At 58.4% G+C, this 25,055-nt stretch overlaps 4 protein-coding genes across 11 annotated transcripts; 2 read left to right on the top strand and 2 right to left on the bottom strand.

The window, feature by feature from the left end:
* Nucleotides 1–117: 117 nt before the first annotated feature.
* On the bottom strand, nucleotides 118–7,149 carry NELFE (negative elongation factor complex member E). Its single transcript, XM_036414055.2, has 11 exons — nucleotides 7,020–7,149; nucleotides 6,602–6,684; nucleotides 4,473–4,542; nucleotides 4,251–4,396; nucleotides 3,480–3,554; nucleotides 3,358–3,395; nucleotides 2,888–3,207; nucleotides 2,657–2,801; nucleotides 2,461–2,515; nucleotides 2,174–2,276; nucleotides 118–285 (listed from the first exon to the last, which is right to left on the bottom strand). The coding sequence occupies exons 2-11, from the start codon at nucleotides 6,674–6,676 to the stop codon at nucleotides 188–190; spliced, it is 1,125 nt and encodes a 374-aa protein (XP_036269948.1). The 5' UTR covers nucleotides 6,677–6,684; nucleotides 7,020–7,149; the 3' UTR covers nucleotides 118–187.
* A 29-nt stretch (nucleotides 7,150–7,178) lies between these two features.
* On the top strand, nucleotides 7,179–16,395 carry SKIV2L (Ski2 like RNA helicase). The gene is made up of 28 exons (XM_036414045.2): nucleotides 7,179–7,323; nucleotides 7,401–7,504; nucleotides 7,992–8,101; nucleotides 8,197–8,314; nucleotides 8,390–8,504; nucleotides 8,608–8,682; nucleotides 8,932–8,985; nucleotides 9,075–9,265; nucleotides 9,426–9,554; nucleotides 9,713–9,858; nucleotides 10,439–10,585; nucleotides 10,687–10,771; nucleotides 10,901–11,007; nucleotides 11,253–11,399; nucleotides 11,467–11,563; nucleotides 11,679–11,891; nucleotides 11,965–12,075; nucleotides 13,223–13,453; nucleotides 13,711–13,848; nucleotides 13,971–14,108; nucleotides 14,232–14,336; nucleotides 14,582–14,729; nucleotides 14,805–14,931; nucleotides 15,047–15,257; nucleotides 15,391–15,501; nucleotides 15,570–15,788; nucleotides 15,949–16,089; nucleotides 16,171–16,395. The coding sequence occupies exons 1-28, from the start codon at nucleotides 7,302–7,304 to the stop codon at nucleotides 16,369–16,371; spliced, it is 3,741 nt and encodes a 1,246-aa protein (XP_036269938.1). The 5' UTR covers nucleotides 7,179–7,301; the 3' UTR covers nucleotides 16,372–16,395.
* Nucleotides 14,211–18,259, bottom strand: DXO (decapping exoribonuclease). Of its 2 annotated transcripts, XM_036414054.2 has the most exons (7): nucleotides 17,811–18,259; nucleotides 17,453–17,688; nucleotides 17,152–17,371; nucleotides 16,933–17,068; nucleotides 16,734–16,828; nucleotides 16,567–16,653; nucleotides 14,211–14,348 (listed from the first exon to the last, which is right to left on the bottom strand). In XM_036414054.2, coding segments are annotated over exons 1-7 (1,128 nt in total). In that variant the 5' UTR covers nucleotides 18,164–18,259; the 3' UTR covers nucleotides 14,211–14,347. The 2 variants fall into 2 exon arrangements, with proteins under 2 accessions (XP_036269947.1, XP_036269946.1); XM_036414053.2 differs by lacking the exon at nucleotides 14,211–14,348 and having other exon boundaries at nucleotides 16,447–16,653.
* Nucleotides 18,260–18,279: 20 nt separating this feature from the next.
* Nucleotides 18,280–24,669, top strand: STK19 (serine/threonine kinase 19). 7 transcript variants are annotated; one of them, XR_006740084.1, is made up of 7 exons: nucleotides 18,310–18,684; nucleotides 19,379–19,527; nucleotides 22,642–22,813; nucleotides 22,986–23,125; nucleotides 23,793–23,871; nucleotides 23,985–24,132; nucleotides 24,295–24,667. XR_006740084.1 is itself a non-coding variant. In XM_045573206.1 (7 exons), exons 1-7 carry the CDS (start codon nucleotides 18,412–18,414, stop codon nucleotides 24,338–24,340), a joined length of 1,026 nt encoding a protein of 341 aa, XP_045429162.1. In that variant the 5' UTR covers nucleotides 18,317–18,411; the 3' UTR covers nucleotides 24,341–24,662. The 7 variants fall into 7 exon arrangements, 6 of the variants coding, with proteins under 6 accessions (XP_045429166.1, XP_045429165.1, XP_045429163.1 ...); XM_045573206.1 differs by having other exon boundaries at nucleotides 18,317–18,684; nucleotides 23,793–23,890; nucleotides 24,295–24,662; XM_036414056.2 differs by lacking the exon at nucleotides 19,379–19,527 and having other exon boundaries at nucleotides 18,324–18,684; nucleotides 22,718–22,813; nucleotides 23,793–23,890; nucleotides 24,295–24,656.
* The last annotated feature ends 386 nt before the right edge of the window (nucleotides 24,670–25,055 follow it).

Below are 25,055 nucleotides of genomic sequence, written 5' to 3'. Positions count from 1 at the left end.
GGAGTGGGGAAGGTGCACTGGCCATCGTGCTTCAAACAGGTAAAACCTAACAGCTGCTGTCAAAGGCTCAACCCAACCCCAAGTGCTGAGAAAGCAGAGGCTGAGGGAGATGTGTGGGCTTCCACCTCGGTGCTTTACTGAGACCAGTGTCGGGGCAGGCGGGGCACACGCAGCTCAGCTCCGCCACCTAGAAGCCATCCACCAGGTTTTCCTTGTAGACATCGTCGTTGTAGACAATCTGGGTCCTTTTGTCCCGATGGCAACCCTTAGGACTGTTCTGGACGGCTAGGGAGGGAGGAAAAGATTCGTTAAAGCCTGAAGGAGAGCACTGGTGAGACCCAGACGGAGTCTGGCCACCTCACTCCTGGCCTCTGGTTCCTGGAAGCCGTTTCTGTGCTGCCCTCTGGTGGCCGGAGGCCTGCCTCCCCTTAGCCCCTTAGGCCAGTGGCTGCCAAACCATCACATCACCCCGGCACATGGGGACACTATAAGAAATGGTTTGTTCTTAGAAAAACAGCAGATGTTGTTATTGACACATCTGAATGGTGCTTACGACTGCTTTGAGTCAATACATCAAAAATTAAAATTATCGCTGAGACCGGTTTGGCTCAGTGGATAGAGCGTTGGCTTGGGGACTGAAGGGTCCCGGGTTCAATTCTGGTCAAGGGCATGTACCTTGGTTGCGGGCATATCCCCAGTCGGGGTGTGCAAGAGGCAGCTAATCGATGATTCTCTCTCATCGATGTTTCTAACTCTCTATCTCTCTCCCTTCCTCTCTGTACAAAATCAATAAAATATATTTTTTTTAAAAATTAAAATTATCCTGGCCCGGTATGCTCAGTGGTTGAACAACCTATGAACTTTAAGGTCACAGTTAAGATTCCACATGCCTGGGTTGTAGGCTTGATCTACAGTGTAGGGTGTGCAGAAAACAGCCATCAGTGATTCTCTCTCATTGATGTTTTTATCTCTCCCTCTCCCTTCCTCTATGAAATTAATATTTTTTAAAATATTAAAAATTAGAAAATCTCTATAGTCCTTTGTTGACATACTTGTCTTCTCTGAATCATTCCTTTTATCTGGAAGGCCACTCTGCTCTGAACACCCTGTTATGCACCACTCCTTGGCCAGGAAAATCTACACTGAGTGGCCAGATTATGATGATCTCTGAATGCATAACAATCTGGCCACTCAGTGTGTGTGTATGTGTGTGTGTATTTTTATTAGAGGCCCGGTGCATGAATTTGTGCACGGGTGGGGTCCAGCCAGCCTGGCCAAGGGAAGAGGACATGGCGGTTGGCCTGCCTGCCTGCTGGTTGAACTCCTGGTCAAGGGGACAATTTGCATATTAGCCTTTTATCATATAGGATACACACTGAGTCGTCAGATTGTTATGCATTCAGAGATCCTAACAATCTGGCCACTCAGTGTATTTCCGCTAAAACGAGAAGCCCTACACTCCCCGACAGAGCTCTCTGGGGAGCTGTGGCCGGAGCTTTCTCTTCCCTTCTGTCCCCTTCCTCGTCTCCCTGTTCCAGTGTGTCCCTCCCCTCATCCCCGCCACTCTGGGGCTACCGGGAACTCCCGGCAGCAGCTCCCAATCTTTGGGGTCTCTGTACCTGACAATGCTGACCATGCCCTTTCTCAAAGCGTGGCCTCTGTAAAAGGCCCTGGCCCTCCTGCTGTCTCCTTTGCTGCATTCCCCCTGGCCTAACCCGTCAGGAGGGCTGGGACGAGCGGGGCACGGAGAACAGCACTCTGCTTCCACCCAATTCCCTGGATATTCCCAAGCCAGTCCTGGGTCATTTTTTCTCCAGAAGTCAGCCCCCCTGGTGATACCATCATTCTGTAGCCACCTGATACAGGTGACAATGTCTTCATTCTCACCTGTGTTCCAGTTCCTATTCCAAATGCTTATTTTATAAAACCAACGACGCTTCACCTCAAAGCGAACAAGGCCACGAGATGCTCCTCTTCCTCACGAGCCTGGCCTGCTCAGTTAGTTATTTTCAACCGTTTTCTCTTCTCCTCCTACTTCCAACTGACCGAGGGCCTGACCACTCTCCTTCCCTTTCCCAGACCCAGACCTCTAGGGAACCCAGGGCATGCAGGGGAACAAGAAGGGGTGAGGAACAAGAAGGGGTGGGGACAGGATGAGGAAACTCGTTCTTACCGAGGGAGCCCCACACAGACTTGCCGGTGGCGGCATCCAGCATGGGCTGTTTGCGGGCGATGCTGACTTTGAGCTGCACGGACTCCACCTGGGTCCCGTTGAGCTGGGGCAGAGGGTGGGGGAACGTTACAGACAAACCAAAGGAGCCTTTCCATGAGCTGCCATCCTAGGAGGGGACTGAGCAGGGATCGAGAACAAGGTTTGCTGCGAGCGTGGAGGGACTCTTAGGACTTTACAGAAAACACGGGGACGGCAGGAGGGGGAGGAGCGGATCTGGGAAGTCCCACCTCAGCAACGGCCTGGTCTGCTGACTCCATCTTTTCATAGGTGACGAAGGCACAGCTGGAGGAGAGGGGACAGGGTCAGTAGAGGGACGTGGCTCTCCTCAGCGGAGCCCGATGCTACAGGTGCAGAGGACGGGCTGGCCGAGGCCGCACACCCGTTCCTCCCGGGACTGACCATTTCGCCCGACGTCCTCCTTACTTTCTGGGGGGGTCCATGGAGAGGTCAATGATGTTTCCGAAGGGGGAGAAGGCCCCCCGGAGGAGGGTGGGCGTCATGTCTTCCCCATACACGTAGAGCGTGTTCCCCTTCCGAGGGGCCCGGCGTTCAGGGAACGAGTCCGACCCTGTGGGATCGCAGATGCACCCTCACCCTCCACGGTAAGAGTCCCCGTTAGCTGCAGCCACTTTCCCACCAGCCACGCCCACTCACTGCGGAAAGGGCCCTCTCGGTCTCGTTCCCTGTCCCGGTCCCGGTCTCGGTCTCGGTCCCGGTCTCGGTCCCGTTCTCTGTCCCGTTCTCTGTCCCGGTCCCGGTCCCGGTCTCGGTCTCGATCTCGGTCTCTGTCCCGGTTCCGCTCACGACTGCGGTCCCGGCTGCGGCTTCGGGGAGGGGAGACTGAGGAGCGGGCATCGCCACGTTCTTCGTAGCCCCATTCAAAGCTCCGAGGAGGGCCGTCACCAGCCCCTGGGCCCTCTGCCTCCTCCCCATCTGGCCCCAGGTCCCGAAGCCGGTCGCTGGAAGACACAAAGCTAGGGGAGGCAGTGAGCGTCAGAGGGGGCCTTTACCTTGTCTTCCGAGACCCCGTAGACTCAGCACTCGCTCTGGCGCCCAGCTCCTTCCCCTCCAGCCCCTCCAGCCCCTCCAGCCACCGGACCCAGCCCCATTTCTAACTTGCTAACCTCTCATACAGAGATTTCCTTTGGGGACGTCTGGACGACTGAAAGAGACCAAGTTTCAGTTAGGAGAACCCCTCGTTTCGGGCATGGGGCCCCCCTCAGGGACAAAGGAGCGGGAGCGTTACCTCCTGCAGATCGTCATCGGCAGAGATGCTCCTCTGGAATGGCTGGAAAGTGGGGACCGGCCCCTTCTCAGGGTCCTGGAAGGTGGCAGAGACCTAGCTCAGAGTGGGAGCAGGAGGCGGCAACCATGGGACAGAGGGAGGGGACTCCTCTTCCCTCAGCCCTCTCGCCTTCTGCTGGCCGATCATTTTTTCCTTTTAATTCCTTTGTACTTTTCTATCTTTTATTTTAAATATCTTATTGATTTTTTACAGAGAGGAAGGGAGAGGGATAGAGAGTTAGAAACATCGATGAGAAAGAAACATCCATCAGCTGCCTCCTGCACACCCCCTACTGGGATGTACCCTCAACCAAGGTACATGCCCTTGACCGGAATTGAACCTGGGACCTTTCAGTCCACAGATCGACGCTCTATCCACTGGCCAAACCGGTCAGGGCTGTACTTTTCTTATTTGATTATGTGGTATTTTAAAATAAGTGACCCTAATATACCTGTAAAGTACTTAAGTGTTTCTCAACGTTTCAGCCTGCTCACCTCCTGAGAACACAATCCAAGAGCTCTCACACATGGACTGGAGCCAGACTGCAAAGTGCAGAACTTAGGAGTTCCCCGCTGTCTCCACTTTCTGGGTAACCACCAGAAGCTCGGAGTGGCCGACAATTTGCCAGGACTGAGCAGGCATTCCTTTTCCCCTCAACCTGCCTGCATTCCAACGCGGAGGGATGCCCCCTGAAGTCAAGGGTCCCTGGACTAGCTTTCTGCTTGCGCTTACTTTTAACTTTCCCTCTAGGGTTCGAGAACGCTTGAAGCCCGAGTTCTTGGTCTCAGCCTTGATGGCACTGATGGCTCCTGACTTCACCAGCTGCTTCGCCTGCTCCGTTGCGGTGGCCGTGTCCACCACGGGCTGCTCTGACAGCGCTGGGGTGGAGGGAAAGAGGCGTTAGGCCGGCCAGGTGGGAGAGGCCAGCCTGTGCTCCAGTCTCCCATCACTCACAGCGTTTCACACCGCCCTGGCTGGCTGTGCTGCTGCTGCTTTGCTTCTTCAGGGCCAGCAATGCCTTTTTCTGGGAATGAGAGAGAGAGAGAGAGAGAGAGAGAGAGAGGGGCTGGTGAGGGCCACCCTGAGCAGATCCTTCCCCAAGGCCCGGGCACCTCACTCCAGCGCCCCCTTTCTCAGGAAAACAGCGCAGCAGTGCTCCTGGGGGGCTCGCCGGGGCAGCCTAGGCATCTGCAGGGCAGGGACACCTGAGCTACCCAAACAGGCATCCAGTGACTCCCCAAAGGATCGAGTTTCTGAAGGTGCAGACGAGGAATTCAATCATGGGCCAGAGCTCCGGGTATAAGCGCAAGCAGGCATAGGCCTTTCTCGGGGGCTTCACCCGCCAGCTCCTGGGCACTAACAAGAACACGCCTTTCACTGCTTCACTGCAGGACATGCAAACGCACAAGACACAGCTCCTCCTGCGCAAGAAGCTCAGTCTGAAAGTTACAATGTCTGGACTAAATTGTCAAGAATGTTTCAAGAGATGCAAACTGCTTGAGAGCAAGTAAAATTTTTTGATGTTACACTGGACCCTGGGTAAAATCTGTACAACAGAGACTGAGAAAAAGAGTGTTTTCCACAGAGAAAACAGTGTGAAAAAGATGCAGATATAAGGTTTGGGAATGCATGTTTTGGGACTAGGGAATAGTTCTATCTTACTAAAAAGTGATACCAACTTAAGATTTTGTTCCACAAATAATGTGAAACTACTTAAGGATTCTGAGAAAGAGGACAGTCTGGTGGTTCCAATGGATCATTTTAATAAGAGTGTCTGTTAAAAACACACACTAAGAAACGTGTTTAGAGACCATTCTAACAGACTAAGTGAACATCAGCAGAGACCTGACTTATGGAATATGCAGGAAAAAAGAAATGGGAGAAATTATTTTCAAGAAAGAATTAAAGAGCCTGGCTGGTGTGGCTCACTGGCTGGGAATGACCTATGAACCTGGAGGTCATGATTCCGTTCCTGGTCAGGGCACATGTGCAGGTTGCTGGCTCAATCCCCAGTAGGGGGTGTGCAGGAGGTAACAGATCAATAATTCTCTCTCATCATTGATGTCCCCACTTCTCTTATCCTCTCTTCCTCTGAAATTTAAAAAAAAAAAAAAAATTTACATATATATATGTGTGTGTGTGTGTGTATATATGTATATATATATATTATATATATGAAGCCCAATGTATGAATTCATGCACCAGTGGGGCCCCTTGGCCTGGCCTGCAGGATCAGACTGAAACTGGCTCCCTGACACCCCCCCAGGGGTCTCAGATTGTGAGAGGGAGCAGGCCAGGCCGGGAAACCCCACCAGTGCATGACTGGGGCCGGTGAGGGACTTGGGAGGTTGGCCAGCTCGGGAGGGACTACGGGAGGGTTCCAGGGCGTGTCCGGCCCATCTTGCTCTGTCCAGATCAGCTGGACCCCAGGACCAAACTAACCTACCAGACGGAGCATCTGCCCCCTGGTGGTCAGTGCATGTCATAGTGAGTGGTTGAGCGGCCTTAGCATATCATTAGCATATTATACTTTGATTGGCTGAATGGCTGACTGGACACTTAGCATATTAGGCTCTTATTACATAGGATATTTAAAAAAAGAAGACAGCATCTGTTTGTCTATGCAAATGGCAAAGTCAGAGATGAGATTTAAAAAAATTGGTTTGAGAGAGAAACACTGATGTGTTGCTCCACTTACTGCTTTGATTCTTGTCTGTGCCCTGACCGGGGATTGAACCTGCAATGTTGGTGTATCAGGACAAGGTTCTAACCCGCCAGGGGCAGAGCTGACATTTTTTATGGCAAACACATGGAAGAACTGCACGTGGTCGGTCCGTATTTGGAAGACGAAGAAAAGGAGCAAGGTTAGAATGGGAGGAAGGTGACAGCTTTATTTTGGATAGGTGAAGGGTATCACCAGGACACCGACGGAACGGGAAAAACTACACTTGGGGATCACCAGCGTGAGGTGGCCAAAGCCTTGGGGAAGGGAGACAACTCCACGGCCAGCTGATAGCCGTGCCGCCTCTGAGCCACCCCTCCGCCCGCACACCAGCCGCGGCCCGGCGAGCACACTCCCTCACCTTTTTCTTCAGTTTGTTGAATTTCTTCTGCAGAGCCTCCTCCTCCTCGCTCAGTCCGGGGGGTATCACCAACATGGTGGCTCCTGGTTCAGGGGCGGGCCCAAGACATCTTTCTCCGCGGTCCTGGGGTCGCCTCTCCCTAGCCCCGGCTCAGGCTCGGCGGCCGCCAAGCCGCCGGTGGGGCCCCCGCATCCCTCCCGCGAGGAGCCGCGGACCCAGCGCCCAGCGGCACCGCGGGGCCGGGGAGAAACACCCCTCCGTCGCCAAGACGGTGGCACCAGGCCCCCCGCCCCCCCCCCCGGGTCAGCAGGGCAACCGCGGGCCCCAGCTGCAGAGGAGGGGGCTGCCGCGCCCTCAGCACCGGAAAGGGGAGGAGGAAGGGGCTGGGGAAGGGGCGAGGGCGAGGAGAGCTCCTTACCTGGGGGCGTCCGCCCGGCCGCGGTCTCGGGCGACGGCCCGCGGGCACCGTCGCCGGCTCGGAACGATGACGTAGCGAGGGCGGAAGCGCGGAACCGGGCGGCGCAGGCACTTCCGCCCGGCCTTCCCCGGCGCCGAGCCGGCGGCCGCTCGCAGGCACTCGTCCCCGCCCCCGGCGGGTGGGTGGCGGAAGTCGCCTTCACTTCCGCCCTTTCGGGGGCGGGGCTTACACTGCTACTCCTTGCTGCACTTCCGGCTGCGGGGCAGCTGCCGTGGCTCCCCGATGATGGAGACGGAGCGACTCGGTGAGGGGGCGGGGGTGGAACGAAGGAGTAGACAGGAATCTACCCTTGACCCCTGACCTCTGATCTTTCTCCCGTAGTGCTACCTCCCCCAGACCCCCTGGACCTGCCTCTCCGGGCTGTGGAGCTGGGATGCACTGGGCGCTGGGAGCTGCAGAATGTGCCTGGGGCTCCAGAGAGCACAGTGAGTGACTTTGGACCGCAGTGAGCTTAAAACCCTTTCCTTACAGCAGGAGTAGCATGACCCGCTGTTCTGTCCACACCCGGGCCTGGCCTGGTGCAGGACACACTCCAGCCTGGCGCTGCTCTGGGTCGGGCGCTCTGGGGCTGTCCTAGCCCGGGAACTGCTCTTTGCAGTGTGTCTTCTCTCAGTGCAGTCCCTCCTGTCTCCAAGCACTTGCTGGTGGCTGAGATGCTAGCCCTCTTCATCTTTTGAAATTTTCAAACCTCAGTGTGCCTCATAATCAGTGAGGGAAGCTTTTAAAAAATACAGATTCCTAGGTCCAGCCCCAGCTTCTGAAATCCGTGCTATTAGCCAGCAGGTCCTTTGTCCTGTAAAGTATTACAGCCTTTGGAAAACATCGCCTCACTTTGGTTGTCCTAGTCTGTCTGGGTCACCTGCCATTCCTAACACCAGTTCCATCCCGTTCTCTCATCTCCCCCTGTTCCAGCTTCCCCACGGCCTCCCTCCCTGTGCCCCCGATCTGCAGCAAGAAGCAGAGCAGTGGTTCCTGTCGTCTCCAGCCTGGCTGCCTCTGCACGGCCTGGAGCACTCGGCTCGGTGAGGGGTCGGAGAGGCCTGGACTAGGGAGACGGGCCCATGAAGGAAGCTGAGACAGGAGAAAGAAGACTTGAAAATGACTTCCTTCTCTCTAGAAAATGGCAGAGGAAGATGGATCCTTGGTCTCTCCTCACTGTACTGGGTGCCCCAGTCCCCTCCGACCTGCAAGCCCAAAGACAACCAACCACGGGCCAGATCCTGGGCTTCAAGGAGGTAAGCTCTCGGGCCACGAGTTGGGGAAGGAGGTCGGAGGCAAGCTCAGCCTCGGGCTCTGATCTCTCTCCTCAGGTCCTGCTGGAGAACACAGAGCTGTCGGCCACGACCTCCTTATCTCTGCGCCGGCCACCGGGGCCCATCTCCCAGTCCTTGTGGGGGAATCCAACACAGTACCCTTTCTGGCCAGGTAATCGTTGTGGGCATGAGATTGTAAGGGAGGGAGCCCTCAGTCTCCAGGGAGGGGTTCCCGTATCCCGCCTCATGAATCCCCGTGCCCAACCTCTCCCCAGGTGGGATGGATGAGCCCTCCATAACAGAGCTGAGCACTCGGGAGGAAGCTGAGGAGGAGATAGACTTTGAGAAAGGTGAGGTGGTGCCAGGATGGGCCCTTGGGAGGCAGGGCTTCAAGTCTGGGCCCTGAGCTGCTGTTAGCCCTTCTGTGCCTTGGATCAAGTTAGGAAAAGGTCCCCCTTCCATAACCAACGTACTGTCGTGTGTCGGAAGACTGTTACAACCGTCCCCAGCTACGACGCTGTGCTGTGCATGCGTTCTTCGGTCGGTGTGACGGGCGACTTGGTCAGGTGCAGCGGCCTGACCCTGTCCCTGTCCTCCAGATCTCCTCACTGTTCCGCCCGGCTTCGAGAAAGGCGTGTCCTTCGCAGCAAAGGGTGAGCTGTGAGGTGGGAGTGGAGAGGGGTGCCCTCCTCCTGTGGGACAGAGATGGATGGATGGGCCTCCCTTTTGCCTTGCTCCTCAGCTGACCCAGCTCCAGCTGCTGGGCTGCTCAGCCTCAGCCGCCTGCTAGAGCCCCTGGATCTGGGCGGGGGCGGCGAAGACGAGGGGGAGGCAGAGGGACAGCCGGGAGGCCCCAGAGGAGACACTGCTCCAGCCTCTCCCTGCCGTGCTTCCTTGGCCCGAGCAAGCAGCTTGGAGGACCTCGTGCTGGAGGTGGGTGCCTCTGGGCAGTTGGAACAGGAAGGGAGGGGCCTTGGCCCCAGGCGATGGGCTGAATGGCTTGGATCTCAGGGAGACTGGACCTCCTTGGGAGCATTGGGGACGGGGAGCTTTCTGGCTGTATCTGCGTCACCCATCTCCCCTCCTTTTCCAGGAAGCGTCCACAGTTGTGTCCCCTTCAGAGCCCCCCAAGCCCCTCCCTCAGGAGCAGTGGGCCATTCCTGTGGACGTCACCTCCCCCGTTGGTGACTTCTACCGCCTCATTCCCCAGCCCGCCTTCCAGGTAGTGTGGCCCAGTCCTCGCATCTCCCCTCCTCCCACAGGCCAGGTGCCCGCCAGCCGGTCTTGGACCTCAGTCCCGGCCCAGCTCGCTCTGGCCTTCCGCCCTGCGTGCCCAGGAGCCAGGGGCAGGAAGGCCCTCACCCAGCTCTCCCTCCACAGTGGCCGTTCGAGCCGGACGTGTTCCAGAAACAGGCCATCCTGCACCTGGAACGGCACGACTCCGTCTTCGTGGCGGCTCACACGTCGGCAGGGAAGACGGTTGTGGCCGAATATGCCATTGCCCTCGCCCAGAAGCACATGACCCGGTGCAGCCCTCCCTTCCTCAGCCATCCCTGCTTCCTCCTGCGTCTGTCTCCTCTCTTCCCGTGCTTTACTTCATCTCTTACACATTACTTAAAAACATTTTTATTGATTTCAGAGAGGAAGGGAGAGGGAGAGAGAGGAACATCAGTGATGAGAGAGACCCATGGATCGGCTGCCTCCTGCATGCTCCACCCTGGGGTTGAGCCTGCAACCTGGGCGTGTGCCCTGACGGAATCAAACCATGACCTCCTGGTTCATAGGTCATTGCTCAACCACTGAGCCACACCAGCCTGGCTTTACTTCATCTTTTCGATGGGAGGTTTGGGGGAGGAATTGAGACTGGCCCGGGAGGAAACGAGAAGGTGTGCGGAGAGTGTAGAAGCGTGACCTGCATGCATTCCGTCCAGGAAGGGGCCGTGGACAGAGTTTTTCTGAGATCACGTCATGAAGGAGAAGGAGGGCAGTGCGGGTGGAGAAAGGAGGCGCCCGAGCTCGACGGCATGCTGCTGGGGGGCTCGGGTGGAGGGGAGGTGCTGACCGCAGTCCGTGTGGAGTGACTGGCTCGCCTCCACCCTCTTCCAGCACCATCTACACCTCCCCCATCAAGGCTCTGAGTAACCAGAAGTTCCGAGACTTCCGCAACACCTTCGGGGACGTGGGGCTGCTCACCGGGGACGTGCAGCTGCACCCAGAGGCCTCCTGCCTCATCATGACGACAGAGATCCTCCGGTGAGAGATGGGTGGTCTGGGTCGCGGAGGGAGGCTGCTCGGGAGTGCTGGCTGGGCTGCTGGACGCGGGGCCTCGGGGAGTCAGCCTGCCGTCCCCCCAGCTCCATGCTGTACAGCGGCTCGGACGTCATCCGGGACCTGGAGTGGGTCATCTTCGATGAGGTTCACTACATCAACGATGCGGAGGTGAGGAGCAGGAGGCGGGGCCGGGCCAGCGGTTCTCCCCCGGGGGCGCTCGGCAGCTCCGTCCACACCCGGAGCCTCCCTGCCTCTGCCTCCGGGGGGAGCTCCATGACCCGTCCTCCCTCTGCCCAGCGCGGGGTCGTGTGGGAGGAGGTGCTCATCATGCTCCCCGACCACGTCTCCATCATCCTCCTGAGCGCCACCGTGCCCAACGCCCTGGAATTTGCTGACTGGATCGGGTGAGACGTGTGTCCCGGGTGCTGGGCGGAGGGGCTGGGTCGGGGCGAGGACTGCCACAGCGGGAGAGTGGCCTGACCGTGGTGAGGGGTTGGAGTGGGCTGGGGAACATGGCCGCTTGGGCCCACACCACTTTGAACGTTGAGATACGATGGCGGGGACAGCCGTCCAGCCTGGCTCCCAGAGGCGGAGGGTGGGGATGTGGCTGCTCCTCCCGCTCCCACCCCTGACCTTTCCTTCCGCTCAGACGCCTGAAGCGCCGCCAGATCTACGTGATCAGCACTGCCGCCCGCCCGGTGCCCCTGGAGCATTATCTCTTCACGGGGAACAGCCCCAAGACCCAGGGGGAGCTCTTCCTGTTGCTGGACTCCCGAGGCGCCTTCCACACGAAGGGGTAAGCTGGGGGGGGGGGCCGTCAGCGCTGGGCCCAGCAGGGGACTGACGGCCACTGTGCAACCCAGGTACTACGCAGCCGTGGAGGCCAAGAAGGAGAGGACGAGCAAACACGCCCAGACCTTTGGGGCCAAGCAGCCCACGCAGCAGGGGGGGCCTGCCCAGGTGAGGACCAGCAGGCTCCACCTCGCACCACCTGCTGCTTCCCTTGTCCCCGGGGTCGGACTTGCTGTGAGCACTGCCCCAGTGACACTTCCTTCTCCCCCGCCGGGCTCCCCAGGACCGCGGTGTGTACCTGTCGCTCCTGGCCTCCCTCCGCACCCGCGCGCAGCTGCCCGTGGTGGTGTTCACCTTCTCCCGGGGCCGCTGTGACGAGCAGGCTTCGGGCCTCACCTCCCTGGACCTCACCACGAGCTCCGAGAAGAGCGAGATCCACCTCTTCCTGCAGCGCTGCCTCGCTCGCCTCCGCGGCTCTGACCGGCAGCTGCCCCAGGTGTGCAGGGCCCCGGGCTGGGGGCCGGTGGGCGGGGTGCTCGACGCCCCCGACCTCGGCCTGGTCCCCGCAGGTGCTGCACATGTCGGAGCTCCTGCACCGCGGCCTGGGCGTGCACCACAGCGGCATCCTGCCCATCCTCAAGGAGATCGTGGAGATGCTCTTCAGCCGCGGCCTGGTCAAGGTGCCCGCCGCCGCCCGCCGCCCCTCCCCCTGCCGCCCCTCCCCTCTGTAGCTTCTTGACCTCCCCACTTTAGGTTCCTCATCTTAGATGGGATGCATTCAGAAGAGAGACCCAAAAAGCTAGCAAGCATAGAAGTCATTGGAAAAATGCAAATTGAAACTCCTAAGACTTCAGTGCTTAGACGGTGAAACTTAGGAAACCGGCTGATCCAAAAGGCGCCGTAGCCGCGGGCAGACCTCGGGCACGTGGCGGCTGGGTCCCGGGCCACCGCAGTGCGTGTCACATCATGGCGAGGCACACGGAGTTTCTGGCTCTCAGTGCGTGTAAAAGTTACGCTCGCTCCACACTGTGCTCTGCTAAGTCTACAAAAGGGTTATGTCTGAAAGCAGTGCCCGGACTTTAAAGATTATGAATGCTCACCGTCTTCTGAGCCTCCGGTGCACTGGAACCTTTTCGCTGGTGGAGGGTCTTGCCCGCCCCATGTTGATGGACGCGCAGTATCTGGGAACTGCAGTCCGGCGAGGCCTGCCTGCCTGGGACTACGGGACCCTCCGTGCAGGGTGGCCAGTCTGCCGTGCCCTGGCATTCCTTGGCCAGAGTAGGTATAATGTCCCCGACCCTCAATCCCGGTCCTGCATACAAACACAGACGTCCTCTGCCTGGCCCCGGCGAACAGGTCTGCTCTTGCTTGGTTGGCCAGCCTGGCGGGGCCTGGCCCCTGCCCTCAGGGAGAGCCGGTGGAGCTGTAGGGATGCTCCCGTGTCCTGCCGCAGTTGGGAGCGGGGTTGTGTGTAACCACGGGAACACGGTGGGTGCTGAAAACACCCCGTGGAGGAAAAGAAGGAAACAGGATACACACAACTGCTTTCCATGCGAATTACAAATTACACGCATACAAGGCAACATGCAAGAACATATTCACACAAAACGATATTAAGACATCGGACGACCGACAGTGGGGGGGGGGGGGGGGTACATGGGAGCACAAAGAAGTGAATAGGTAGCCAAGGAAGTAACCGCGGGGAGTGGTGGTCCCCGGGGCAGCACAGGCTCCTGAGGGAGCCACCTGGACACGCAGCTGCCCAATGCCTCGCTGTAGCGTGGGGCGTCTGCGGGCCCGTATGCCGATCCCCTTCCCGTGTCCCAGGTCCTGTTCGCCACAGAGACATTTGCCATGGGTGTCAACATGCCGGCCCGGACGGTGGTGTTCGACTCCATGCGGAAGCACGACGGCAGCGCCTTCCGCGACCTGCTCCCCGGGGAGTACGTGCAGATGGCGGGCCGGGCGGGCCGCAGGGGCCTGGACCCCACGGGCACCGTCATCCTGCTCTGCAAGGGCCGCGTGCCCGAGATGGTGGACCTGCACCGCATGATGACGGTGAGCCGCCGGCCCGGCCTTCCCGCCCACCGGCTCCCTCCTTCCTGCTGGGAAGCCCAGGTGGGAGGGAGCAGACAAGGGCCAGACCGGTCTCTAGTCCCACCGAGTGCAGAGCTAGCGGGACCTTTGGGGATCTGTCCACTTTGCTCCCTATTTGGCAGAAGAGGGGAGCGGGCAGGGCGTCCAGGGTGCCACGGGCAGGTGGTCCGCGGGGCTGGGCGGGAGCAGGGGGCCCAGCCTGGTCTCCCGCCCCGCAGGGTAAGCCCTCGCAGCTGCAGTCTCAGTTCCGCCTCACGTACACCATGATCCTCAACCTCCTGCGGGTGGACGCCCTCCGGGTGGAGGACATGATGAAGAGGAGCTTCTCCGAGTTCCCATCCCGCAAGGACAGCAAGGTGAGGGGTCGGTGAGCAGTACCCCAGCCTGGACGGACGGGGAAGCCGGCTGGGAAGAGGTGGCATGCGGAGGCAGGTGGGATGTGGCGACTGAGCCTGGAGACTCGTTTCACGCCTGCCAGGCCCACGAACAGGCTCTGGCTGAATTAACCAAGAAGCTGGAGGCCCTGGAGGAGCCTGACCTGACGGGCCAGCTGGCGGACCTGCCTGAGTATTACAGCTGGGGAGAGGAGCTGACAGAAACCCGCAGCCTGATCCAGGTCAGCAGGGCGTGCGGGGGACGGGGAGGGGAGGGAGACAGGTGGCACCCGGGGTGCTCCTGAACTGGTCCCCACATCCCTAACACTTGCTCCTCCTCCCGTGTGCACATTCCCGCTCTTCAGCGACGTGTCATGGAGTCTGTCAACGGGCTGAAGTCGCTCTCAGCCGGAAGGGTGGTGGTTGTGAAGAGTCAGGAGCATCACAACGCACTGGGGGTGGTCCTGCAGGTGATGCAGGGTCTGGGCCCAGGGAGGTGCAGTTACCCTAGCGGTGCCCTCATCTTCCCTCCCATCACCACCACTCGGTGTCCTCTGCCCTCCCCTGCACCCCCATGCCGCCCGCTGCTTGCTTGACTTGGTCTGTACGGGTGGGCTCTGCGTGGCTACTCCGTGATCCCTGCTGAAGGTGGGATCTGCTCTCGACCTTGTCGTCCATGCCTCACGATGCCCTGTCCGGGCCTCCCGTCCCCCAGGTCTCCTCCAACTCCACCAGCAGAGTGTTCACCACCCTGGTCTTGTGTGATAAACCCGCGTCTGAGGACCCACAGGAGGGGCGCCCGGCCGCCCCCGCTGTGCCCTACCCAGACGACTTGGTGGGATTCAAACTGTTCCTGCCTGAAGGTGAGAGCAGACGCCGGTGCCCAGGGCAGTGAGGGCAGGCCTCGGGGCGAGCTCGGACCCTGCCGTCTGTTCCAGGGCCCTGTGACCACACGGTGGCCAGGCTCCAGCCCGGAGACGTGGCTGCCATCACCACCAGGGTGCTCCGGGTGAACGGGGAGAAGATCTTGGAGGACTTCAGCAAGAGGCAGCAGCCGAAATTCAAGTCTGATGCTGGGAGGCCCTTTCCAGGAGGGACCCGGGTGGGGGGTGTGGTTGGGAGGCCCACAGCCTGAGGGGCGCTGATGGAAGAGACGTCTCAGGACCTGCTGCTTCCTCAGGAAGGACCCTCCCCTCGCTGCGGTGACCACTGCTGCCCAGGAGTTGCTGCGCCTGGCACAGGCCCACCCGGCGGGACCCCCCACCCTTGACCCTGTCAACGACTTGCAGCTTAAGGATGTGTCCGTGGTTGAGGGGGGACTCCGGGCCCGGAAGCTAGAGGAGCTGATCCGGGGGGCTCAGTGCGTGCACAGCCCCCGTTTCCCTGCTCAGGTAGGGCCCTGGGGGCCAGCTTCTAAGCCTTGTCTCTGGTCCCCTGCAGGCTGCCTGCCCCCGTGTCAGCCCGGTCCTGCAGCCCCTGGAGGGCGGGGGGACGCTGACCCGCCCTGCCTGTGGCTCTCCACAGTACCTGAGGCTGCAGGAGCGGCGGCAGGTGCAGAAGGAGATAGAGCGGCTACGCTTCCTGCTGTCAGACCAGTCGCTGCTGCTGCTCCCCGAGTACCACCAGCGAGTAGAGGTGAGGGCAGTGTGTGGGGGCTAGTGAGGGAGAACAGCGGCTTCTGACACCCGCCGTCTTCCGTCCAGGTGCTCCGAACGCTGGGCTACGTAGATGAGGCGGGCACCGTGAAGCTGGCGGGGCGTGTGGCTTGTGCCATGAGCAGCCACGAGCTGCTGCTCACTGAGCTCATGTTCGACAACGCCCTGAGTGCCCTGCGGCCGGAGGAGATCGCCGCCCTGCTCTCCGGCCTGGTCTGCCAGAGCCCGGGGGACACTGGGGAGCAGCTCCCAAGTACCCTCAAACAGGTACTGCCCCCCGCCCCTGGCTGCAGTATTCCCAGGCCCCACCCCGGGCCCGTGACCTCTCCAACCCTGTAAGCGCCCCTAAGAGCTGGGATGGCTTCTCCCGACCTGAGCCTCGCTGGTCCTGGAGCGGGAGGGGGTCTTACTGTCCCTCGCCCTGCAGGGCGTGGAGCGTGTGCGCGCTGTGGCCAAGCGCATTGGAGAGGTGCAGGTGGCCTGCGGCCTGAACCAGACAGTGGAAGAATTTGTGGGGGAGCTGAATTTCGGGCTGGTCGGGGTTGTGTACGAGTGGGCCCGGGGCATGGTGAGTAGCTGGACTGGGGTTTGCAGCGGTGGGGACAGCCTGCCCAGGTCTGTAATGTGGCCCCCGCCTGCTTCCCCACAGCCCTTCTCTGAGTTGGCAGGGCTCTCGGGGACGCCTGAGGGCCTGGTGGTCCGCTGCATCCAGCGCCTGGCCGAGATGTGTCGCTCACTGCGCGGGGCGGCCCGCCTGGTGGGCGAGCCTGTGCTGGGCGCCAAGATGGAGACGGCGGCTACCCTGCTGCGGAGGGACATCGTCTTTGCAGCCAGCCTCTACACCCAGTGAATAGCAATAAAACAGCAAACCGCCTGTGTGTGTGAGGTGCTGGCAGGGTGACCGCTCAAAGACACAGCAGGGAGCACCACCTGGAAGTCTGCTTTAACTGCACAGAGACAGGCCCAGCCCCCCGGAAGGATAAGTCCTTAGGGGCCGGTGTCATGGGGGGGCGGTGGCAGCTCCTGAGTCATGGCTTCCACGTACCATGTGGGCAGGAAGACGGGGGGTGCGTCCCGGTGCACAGACACGGTGACTGGGCCGCCGGGCTCCCAGGAGAAGAGGTGGACAAGCCTGCGGGGAGGACGGAGTCAGCAGCTGAGGGCTGGGGGCCGGCTCCCGGGGCCCAGGGGGAGGGAGGGCCGGTGCCTCACCGGGGGTCATCCTGGACGACTGTGTTCTGGGCGAAGCTGAGGAAGGCGGCACAGAAGTTCATGCACACGGAAGGGTTCCAGCCGTCGCGGTCATTCTGGGGGGGGGCCGAGGGGGAGGCAGACAGTGAGGGCAGGAGTGGGAGAGGGACACCCTGCAGGCCTGGACACGGGACCTGGGCCTTGGCGTGGGGGTCCTTACCCTGACGTGTTCGAACATCTGCATGGTGGGAAAGGTCTTGAGGGAACAGACGAAACCTTCGGGGTTGCGGAAGCCAGCGACAACACTGGGGACGCCCAGGAGGAAGGACTGCGCCCACCATTTCAGGAGCTTGTGTCTGTAAGGAAAGAGGGGCTCAGGGCACCGCCTCCTTTCCCCCAAGCCCCTTTCCCAGCTGTCACCTCAGCCCCCCTCCAGAACCTGTAGAAGCTCCTCCATTGGGCTGGGCTGTGCATCTCCTTGGAGGTCTTGAGCTCCACATAGCAGGCGGGGGGCTCCGGGGAGGGGGCCTGGGGGTCGGTGCAGTCCACCTCCCCCGAGAAGAGCAGAGGGTGGCTTCCCAGGCGGCTGCGTAGCACAGAGCAGAAGGCCACGTTGGTGTTAACCTCCCCAGAGGGGTCGGGGGAGCCTCCAGGTTTGTCTGTACAGAGAGAAGCAGCAACAGGGTGGGGGCTCTGACTCCGGGGGAGCGAGCGCGCTGCGGAGCAGGGGCGACTCTCACCTGCACACATGTACTGCTCGAACTTGTACCCCATGTACATCAGCTCCCGCAGCAGGGGCGGCCGGGAGAGCCGCTGCGCCCGGGCGGCCGGCGTCTCCACCTCACTCAGGTACAGCGTCCCCTGGAACCGGGAGGCCGCCAGCTGCCAGCCCTCCTGCCGCTCGTACGGCGTCGTCAGCAGTTTCGTCAGGTGCCCCCGCCACGTCACGATGGCCCCTGCCAGCCAGCCGGGACCCCTGCGCGGAGGGACAGGCTGACGGCCACCCAGCACCGCTCAGAGGCTCCGGAGCTCCCGCCGAGCCCCGCGGCCCTCCCGCGCGGGCTTCCCGATGGCCGGCGGGCAGCCCGGTCCGCTCACCCCTCCAGCCCGCCGCGGTGCTCCAGGAGCCAGCGCAGCAGGTGGTCCAGGCCCTCCCGCGCCTCCTCGTCCCGCGGCCGGTACCGCTCGGGGTACCCGTCTCTGAGGTCGAAGTCGGGGCGCTGGCCGTTGGCGGGCGGGCGGTAGTAGCGCAGGGCGCGGGCGTCCCCGCGGTAGCGGCGCTGGGCGTCCAGGGAGAAGCAGCCCAGCTGGGAGGGGCGCCGGTAGAACGGGAAGGGCCCGGCGTAGAGCGCGGCGGCCGTGGGCAGCGAGGGCGCGGGGCGCGGGAGTTTGCTCCGCGGCTCAGCCGCCGCCACCTCCCCGGCTCCCCGCTTGGTCCCTCCGGGCTCCATGGGCGCCGGGGGGTCCCTTCTGCGGAGGAGGCGGGGGAGGCGCGGGCGGCCGGCTCCGGCGGGAACCGCGGGGCGGGCGGCGGGTGTGACGGCGGAGCCCGGGCCGGTCCGGAGCGCGGGGCCGCGCGGGCTTCCGGCTCGGTGACGCCATCACTCCGCGCCGGCGGGGCCCGGCCGGCTCGGGGCGGCCGCTCGTCCGTCCGCCGCGCCGGAGCCTCGGTTGACGGCCGCGGCGTCGGGTCCGCGACATGAGCCGGAAGAGGCCGCGTCCGGGCGCCGAGCCGCTGGGCCTGAGGCGGCGGCGCGCAGGCGGGCGCGCCGAGGCCGACGCCCCGGGGGGCGCGGCCGGGGCCCGGGGCGCGGGGGGCGGCCCTCCGGGCCCGGGGGCGGCGCGCGCGGCGGTGGCGGAGCTGGGCCGGCTGTTCCCGCGCGGCCTGTTCGAGGACGCGCTGCCGCCCATCGCGCTGCGGAGCCAGGTGTACAGCCTCGTGCCCGACCGCACGGCGGCCGACCGGCAGCTGGTGAGGGCGGCGGAGCGAGCCGGCCCGGGGACCCGCTGGCGCGGCGCTGGTGGGGTCGGGACCGCGGCCTCTCCTTCCCCTTCACTGGCTTCTCCGCTCCTCCTCCCTGGCACCCGGCGTGTCAATGTCAATGTCTCCCAAAGAGCCCACCGCTCTCAGCTTTGTTGCTCTCTTGTTTGCATGTTTTCTGCTTCATTCATCTGCTTCCCCTCTACTGTTGAGTTTGTTTTACTTTACCCCACTAACTTTTATCCTCTCTCTCTTTCTCTCTTTAAAATATATTTTATTGATTTTTTACAGAGAGGAAAAGAGAGAGAGAGATAGAAACATCGATGAGAGAGAGTCATCAATCAGCCGCCTCTTGCACACCCCCTACTGGGGATATGCCCGCAACCAAAGTACATGCCCTTGACCGGAATCGAACCCAGGACCCTTCAGTCCCCAAGCTCTATGCATTGAAGCAAACCGGTTTCGGCAATCCTCTCTCTTCTAATAAATGCATGGCAGGCTGTAGTTTTCCACTAAATATTGAGATTCAGATTCATCTCTCTATCCTCCCAAGCTTTGGTATATGTTTTCATTATCATTTATTTCCAAATGTCTTCTAATTTGCCCTGTGTTTTCCCCCTTTGACTTATTGGGTTATTAGTAACATATGCCTTAATTTCAAAGCGCTTTCTTATTACCTTATTAGAGGCCCCTTGCACGATCGGGTGGGAAGAGACACGGAGGTTGGCCAGCCAGGGAGGGACAGAGAGGGCTCCAGGGCCTGTGGGGACCATTTCGCTCAGTCTCTCCCCAGACCCAGCAGCAAACTGACCCCAGCAGCAAGCTAACCTGCAGGTAGTAGAGTCTGTCCCCTGGTCAGTGCATGGCATACGGAGTGGTTGAGCTACCCTGTTTCCCCAAAAATAAGACAGTGTCTTTATTAATTTTTGCTCCCAAAGATGCACTAGGTCTTATTTTCAGGGGATATCTTATTTTTCCATGAAGAAGAATATGGTACACATTTATTGTTAAATGAAAATAAAGGAAATTTATTACCTGTATACGGTACGGTAGTACGGTAGTTGTCAACACAAACCAGACAAACTGAATCCTACAGTATCAAGAATTTACTCATTTATTCAATGACAATCATGTCATCATCTTCTGAAACATCATCATAACAATCCAATTCCTGAATTTCCTGGTGAATTTCTTGTGACTCCATTTCTTTCAGAATCAGTGGACCAAATCTCTCATGTTTAGCCTGGGGGGGGGGGCTTATTTTCGGGGGGATGCCTTATATTTCACTCAGAAGGAAACCTGTAAGTAGGTCTTATTTTCGGAGGATGTCTTATTTTCTGGGAAACACGGTACCTTAGCAAATTATTAGCCTATTAAGCTTTGATTGGTTGAATGGCTGTCCAGTTTACTGGACACTTTGCATATTAGGCTTTTATTATATAGGATAGGATTGTTACTTATTTCTGGCATAAGTGATATAGTGGCCAGAGAGCATACAGTATGATTTTCCTCATTTGAAACTTGAGACTTGCTTCATGCTATGTTTCATGGTCAATTTCGCTAAATATTGTATGTGTAGTTGAAAAGAATATGCGTTATTCAGTTATTAATTTCTCAGTAATTAGAGTTACTATTGAAGTCTTCTGGTTCTTCACTGATTATTTTGTCTGTTTGTTCTATGAGTGAGTGAAAGTTTGTGATTGTGGATGTATTATTGTCTTTTCAAATATTTCCCCTACCTTATCTCTTTTCATTCCTCCCTAGACTTCAATTACACATATATTGGACCTTCTCTTTGTATCCTTTACATTTTTTAGCTTCTTGTCTGCATTTTCAGTCTTTTTGTCTGTATTATATCCTGGTTAGTTTTTTAGAATCTGTCTTACAGGCTAGTAGCTTTTTATTTAGTTGTGCCTTAATCCTAACCCTAACCCTAACCCATCCATTGAGTCCTTAATTGCACTTGCCAGTTCTAGAACTTCTATTTGGTTATTTTTCAACATATTGTGTCAGTTTATATAATTTCTTGCTAAAAAAATTCTATCTTGACTGTTGTTATTTAAGCATTATAAACATAGGGGTTTTTTAGTAGTCTGTTTTTGTTAATTCCCTAATAACATGTCTTATGGGGTCTGTTTCTTTTGAATTTTGTTTTCTTGTGTGTCCATTTATTTATGCTCAGTTATTATTTTTAAAAATATATTGTTATGGCTGAAACCGGTTTGGCTCAGTGGTGGAGCGTCGGTCCATGGACTGAGGGGTCCCAGGTTCGATTCCAGTCAAGGGCATGTACCTGAGTTGCGGGCGCATCCCCAGTGGGGGGTGTGCAAGAGGCAGCTGGTCGATGTTTCTCTCTCATCGATGTTTCTATCTCTATATCTGTCCCTTCCTCTCTGTAAAAAATCAATAAAATATATTAAAAAAATATATATATAGTTATGATTTCAGAGAGGAAGGGAGAGGGAGAGAGAAAAATAGAAACATCAACAATGAGAATCATTGATTGGCTGCCTCCTGCATGTCCCCTACTAGGGATTGAGCCCGCAACCCGAACATGTGTCCTTGACCAAAATTGAACCTGGGACCCTTCAGTCCACAGGCCAATGCTCTATCCACTGAGCTAAACTGGCTAGGGTTGTCTAGTTATTTTTTACTTTGCTGGACAGATTTGCCTAAATCAGTGGTCGGCAAACTGCAACTCACGAGCCACATGCGGCTCTTTGGTGCCTTGAATTTTTAGCAAAGGCCAGCTTAGAAGTACCCTAATTAAGTTAATAACAATGTATCTACCTATATAGTTTAAGTTAAAAAAAAAATTGGCTCTCAAAAGAAATTTCAATCATTGTACTGTTGATATTTGGCTCTGTTGACTAATGAGTTTGCTGACCACTGGCCTAAATCATCAAATGCCCTCCATCTTCCAATTACATCTTTATTGTTGTTAATCCTCACCCGAGGATATTTTTTTCTCCATTGATTTTTAGAAAGAGTGGAAGGGAGAAATATCGATGTAAGAGACACATCAATTAGTTGCCTCCACCGGGGATCGATCTTGCAACCCACGTATGTGCTCTTGACCAGGAATGGAACCTGCGCCCTTCAGTGCTCAGGCCAATGCTCTAGCCACCTAGCCACACCGGCCACAGAGCCCAATTATTTCGATGAATTCTTTTGTTGACGTATTATTTGTGAGCTCTTTGATGCTTAACAATTTAAAAAATATTTTATCCAGCATTTTAATTAATTTTCAGCAGGTGAGTTGGTTCTTGCTGTATTCTTAGAAACACTAATCCTGGTAGATTTTTATTTGTTTTAAACATTTTATCCCATATTCTTTTCTTTTTTTAAAATATATTTTTATTGATTTTTTACAGAGAGGAAGAGAGAGGGATAGAGAGTCAGAAACATCGATGAGAAAGAATCATCGATCAGCTGCCTCCTGCACACCCCCTACTGGGGATGTGCCCACAACCAAGTTACATGCCCTTGACCAGAATCGAACCGGGGACCTTTCGGTCCGCAGACGGATGCTCTATCCACTGAGCCAAACCAGTTTCGGCATTATCCCATATTCTTCACTACTTTCCTCTGCCCACAGTCTGAACTGTTAATTCCTTGAGGGCAGGGTCTGTATCTTTTTTAAAATATACATATATTTTTATTGATTTCAGAGAAGAAGGGAGAAGCAGAGAGAGATAGAAGCATCAATGATTGGCTGCCTCCTGGGGGTTGAGCCCGTAACCCGAGCATGCCCTGACTGGGAATCAACCCGTGACCTCCTGGTTCATAGGTTGACGCTCAGGGTCTGTGTCTTAATCACTGTTTTATCTTACTTAGCGTCTGGCGTAAGCTCAGTCTTAGAAAAGGTGCACTGATAGTTTCACGTGGGAGGGTGGGTACCCAACTGGGAAATCCTATTCGGTGACTCACCCGGTTCTCTCCCCACAGTTTTCCTTTACTTGGAGAAAAACTCCCCGCATCTCACCCTGACACCCTTCTTCTCACCCCATCTTTCTGGAAACAGAAAGAACTTCAGGAACAGGGGGAGATCAGAGTCATCCAGCTGGGCTTCGACCTGGATGCCCATGGGATTGTTCTCACCGAGGACTACAGGACCAGGGTGCGTGTGGCTCGGGCGCGGGGCAGGCGGCTCTCCCAGGCCACGCCTCCTCCCAGGGCGCAGGGCTCTGGTTGGTATGATGGGGGGAAGGGTGTGAGGTGGAGAGGACTGAGCACAAGGGATCTGCCTCCCACATGCCGAGAACGTCCCCAGCCTCTCCCCCCTGTTCCAGGTCCTCAGGGCCTGCGACGGCCGGGCCTACGCAGGGGCCGTGCAGAAGTTCCTGGCCTTGGTGCTCCCAGCCTGCGGGGACCTTAGCTTCCAGCAGGACCAGATGACGCAGACCTTTGGCTTCAGGGACACAGAGATCACGTGAGACTTGGGCCAATCACATCCGGCATCTGTACCCTCCTGCCTCCCCCTTCCGGCCTGGCCCTTTTCCTTTTGCTGAACCTGCCCAACGGTTGACTTTTATTTTATTTTTTTAGTTAAGTCTAAATTTGTTTCCTTTCCCCAAGAGAGGCCCATCTCACTGGAGCCTTGGACTTAAATTCAGGCTGTCAGCGTGGCTAGTGAGATGCATGTAGAGGCCTGGCAGGGACCACATGCCTGATGTGACTCACGCTGAGACAGACCCGAGTGGCAGGCACCACCACTCATTCCAGAGCAGCAGCCGGGCAGCGAGAGGGAAATGTCCCTGCTGTGCGCCACGGGACATGTCAGTAGACGTGGAGGAGCTGTGTTGAGGCGGCGTAGGCAGTGGCAGGGACACAGGAAAAGACCCTGTTTCTCCCCTGTGGGCGGGACTGAGCGTGCGTCAGGGCTTGTGGTCAGGGAGGTATCAAGACTGGTTTTAGGAAAAAGTCGCAGGAAGAGAGAGTGCGGGAGGGCAGCTGGATGGCGGATGGGACCAGTGACCCGCTGGGCAGGGGCGGGAGGAGGTGTCTGTTGCCTGGTTGCCCATGTTTCCAACATTAGCAGCGAGGAGAGAGGATTCTCAGAGCCAAGGCCTCATCTCTCCTGCTTCCCACCCGCTTAGGCAGCTGGTCAACGCCGGAGTGCTCACTGTCCGAGATGCCGGGAGCTGGTGGCTAGCTGTGCCTGGAGCTGGGAGATTCGTTAAGTGTTTTGTGAAAGGTATTCTGTCTGCAGCCTAGCCCTCCGCCCTCCAGCACACCTTTCCGGGCTCCTCTGGCAGCAGGCCTTACTCCCCGCTCCTGCCACTCTGCAGGGCGCCAGGCTGTCCTTGGCATGGTCCGGAAGGCCAAGTACCGGGAGCTGCTCCTGTCGGAGCTCCTGGGCCGGCGGGCGCCTGCCTCGGTGAGACTCGGCCTTGCCTACCACGTGCACGACCTCATCGGGGCCCAGCTGGTGGACTGGTGAGTCTTGCCCAGCCTCTGGCAGTCAGAGCAGCCACCACGGCGGAGGGTTCCCTTCTCCAGGGAAGCCCGCTCCTCCTGGGGACCGAACGTTCCTGGCCACGTGCCGATTCTCAGACCTTGGGCCGGCGCGTCTGGACCCACCTTATCTTTCTCTTGCAGTGTCCCCACCACTTCTGGAACCCTCTTGCGCCTGCCAGAGACGTGAGGGTCTGCACCCCGCGGCAAGCCTGCGGAGGGCCGGGGCCAGGCGTGCTGCCAGGCGGCTGAGCAGGTCACCTTGGGGAGCTCGGCCAGGAGGATGCGCCGCGGACCGGAGGGCGTGCTGTGCGGGGCGTCGCTGCTGCCGTTGGCCTGGGCTCCGGGCAGGGCGGGTTTGGGCAGTGCCTCGGGGCCTGTGGACGTGAGGCCACGGCCGCTGCCTTCCGGGCAGCACGGTGCTGCTGGCACGTCCGAGGGGCAGGGGCGGGGCTCTGCCCTACATGTTGGAAGGAATGGCGAATAAAGGACTTCTGCTGGTGCTCCCTCCTGTGTCTTGTTAATGTGCTGGGTGTCTCTGCGCTCGGGGGGAGAGGTAAAGCCCCCACTGGGGCTGACCTTGGCCTCGTTGTTCGGAGGAAAAGGGTGGAGGTCAGTGGGTGGTGGGTGTGGGCAGTGGGCCTGACTAACCACGGGGTTCTGTCGGCCTGTGGAAGCAGAGGCCTAACCAAGCCCCCCTGTGGGCTTCAGTGGGAGGCCGGCATCTTGTCGCCTGTTTTGTCAGGGTTTGGCTAGGAGCCTCGCTCCTCCGCTGCTGCCCCGCCCGGGATGCCTCGGTACAGACACCACATGCCCAGGAGGGGAGGTGCCCAGGCACTGGCCTGGGGGTAACGGGTGGGGGTGGGGGAGGGAAGGGGAGAACAGGACCTCTGGGCCATGATTTC

Source organism: Pipistrellus kuhlii, unplaced genomic scaffold (genome assembly GCF_014108245.1).
Source record: "Pipistrellus kuhlii isolate mPipKuh1 unplaced genomic scaffold, mPipKuh1.p scaffold_m20_p_5, whole genome shotgun sequence".
NCBI lineage: Eukaryota > Metazoa > Chordata > Mammalia > Chiroptera > Vespertilionidae > Pipistrellus > Pipistrellus kuhlii.
Note: the sequence above shows the minus strand (reverse complement) of the source record. Positions and strands in the feature narration are given on the sequence as shown.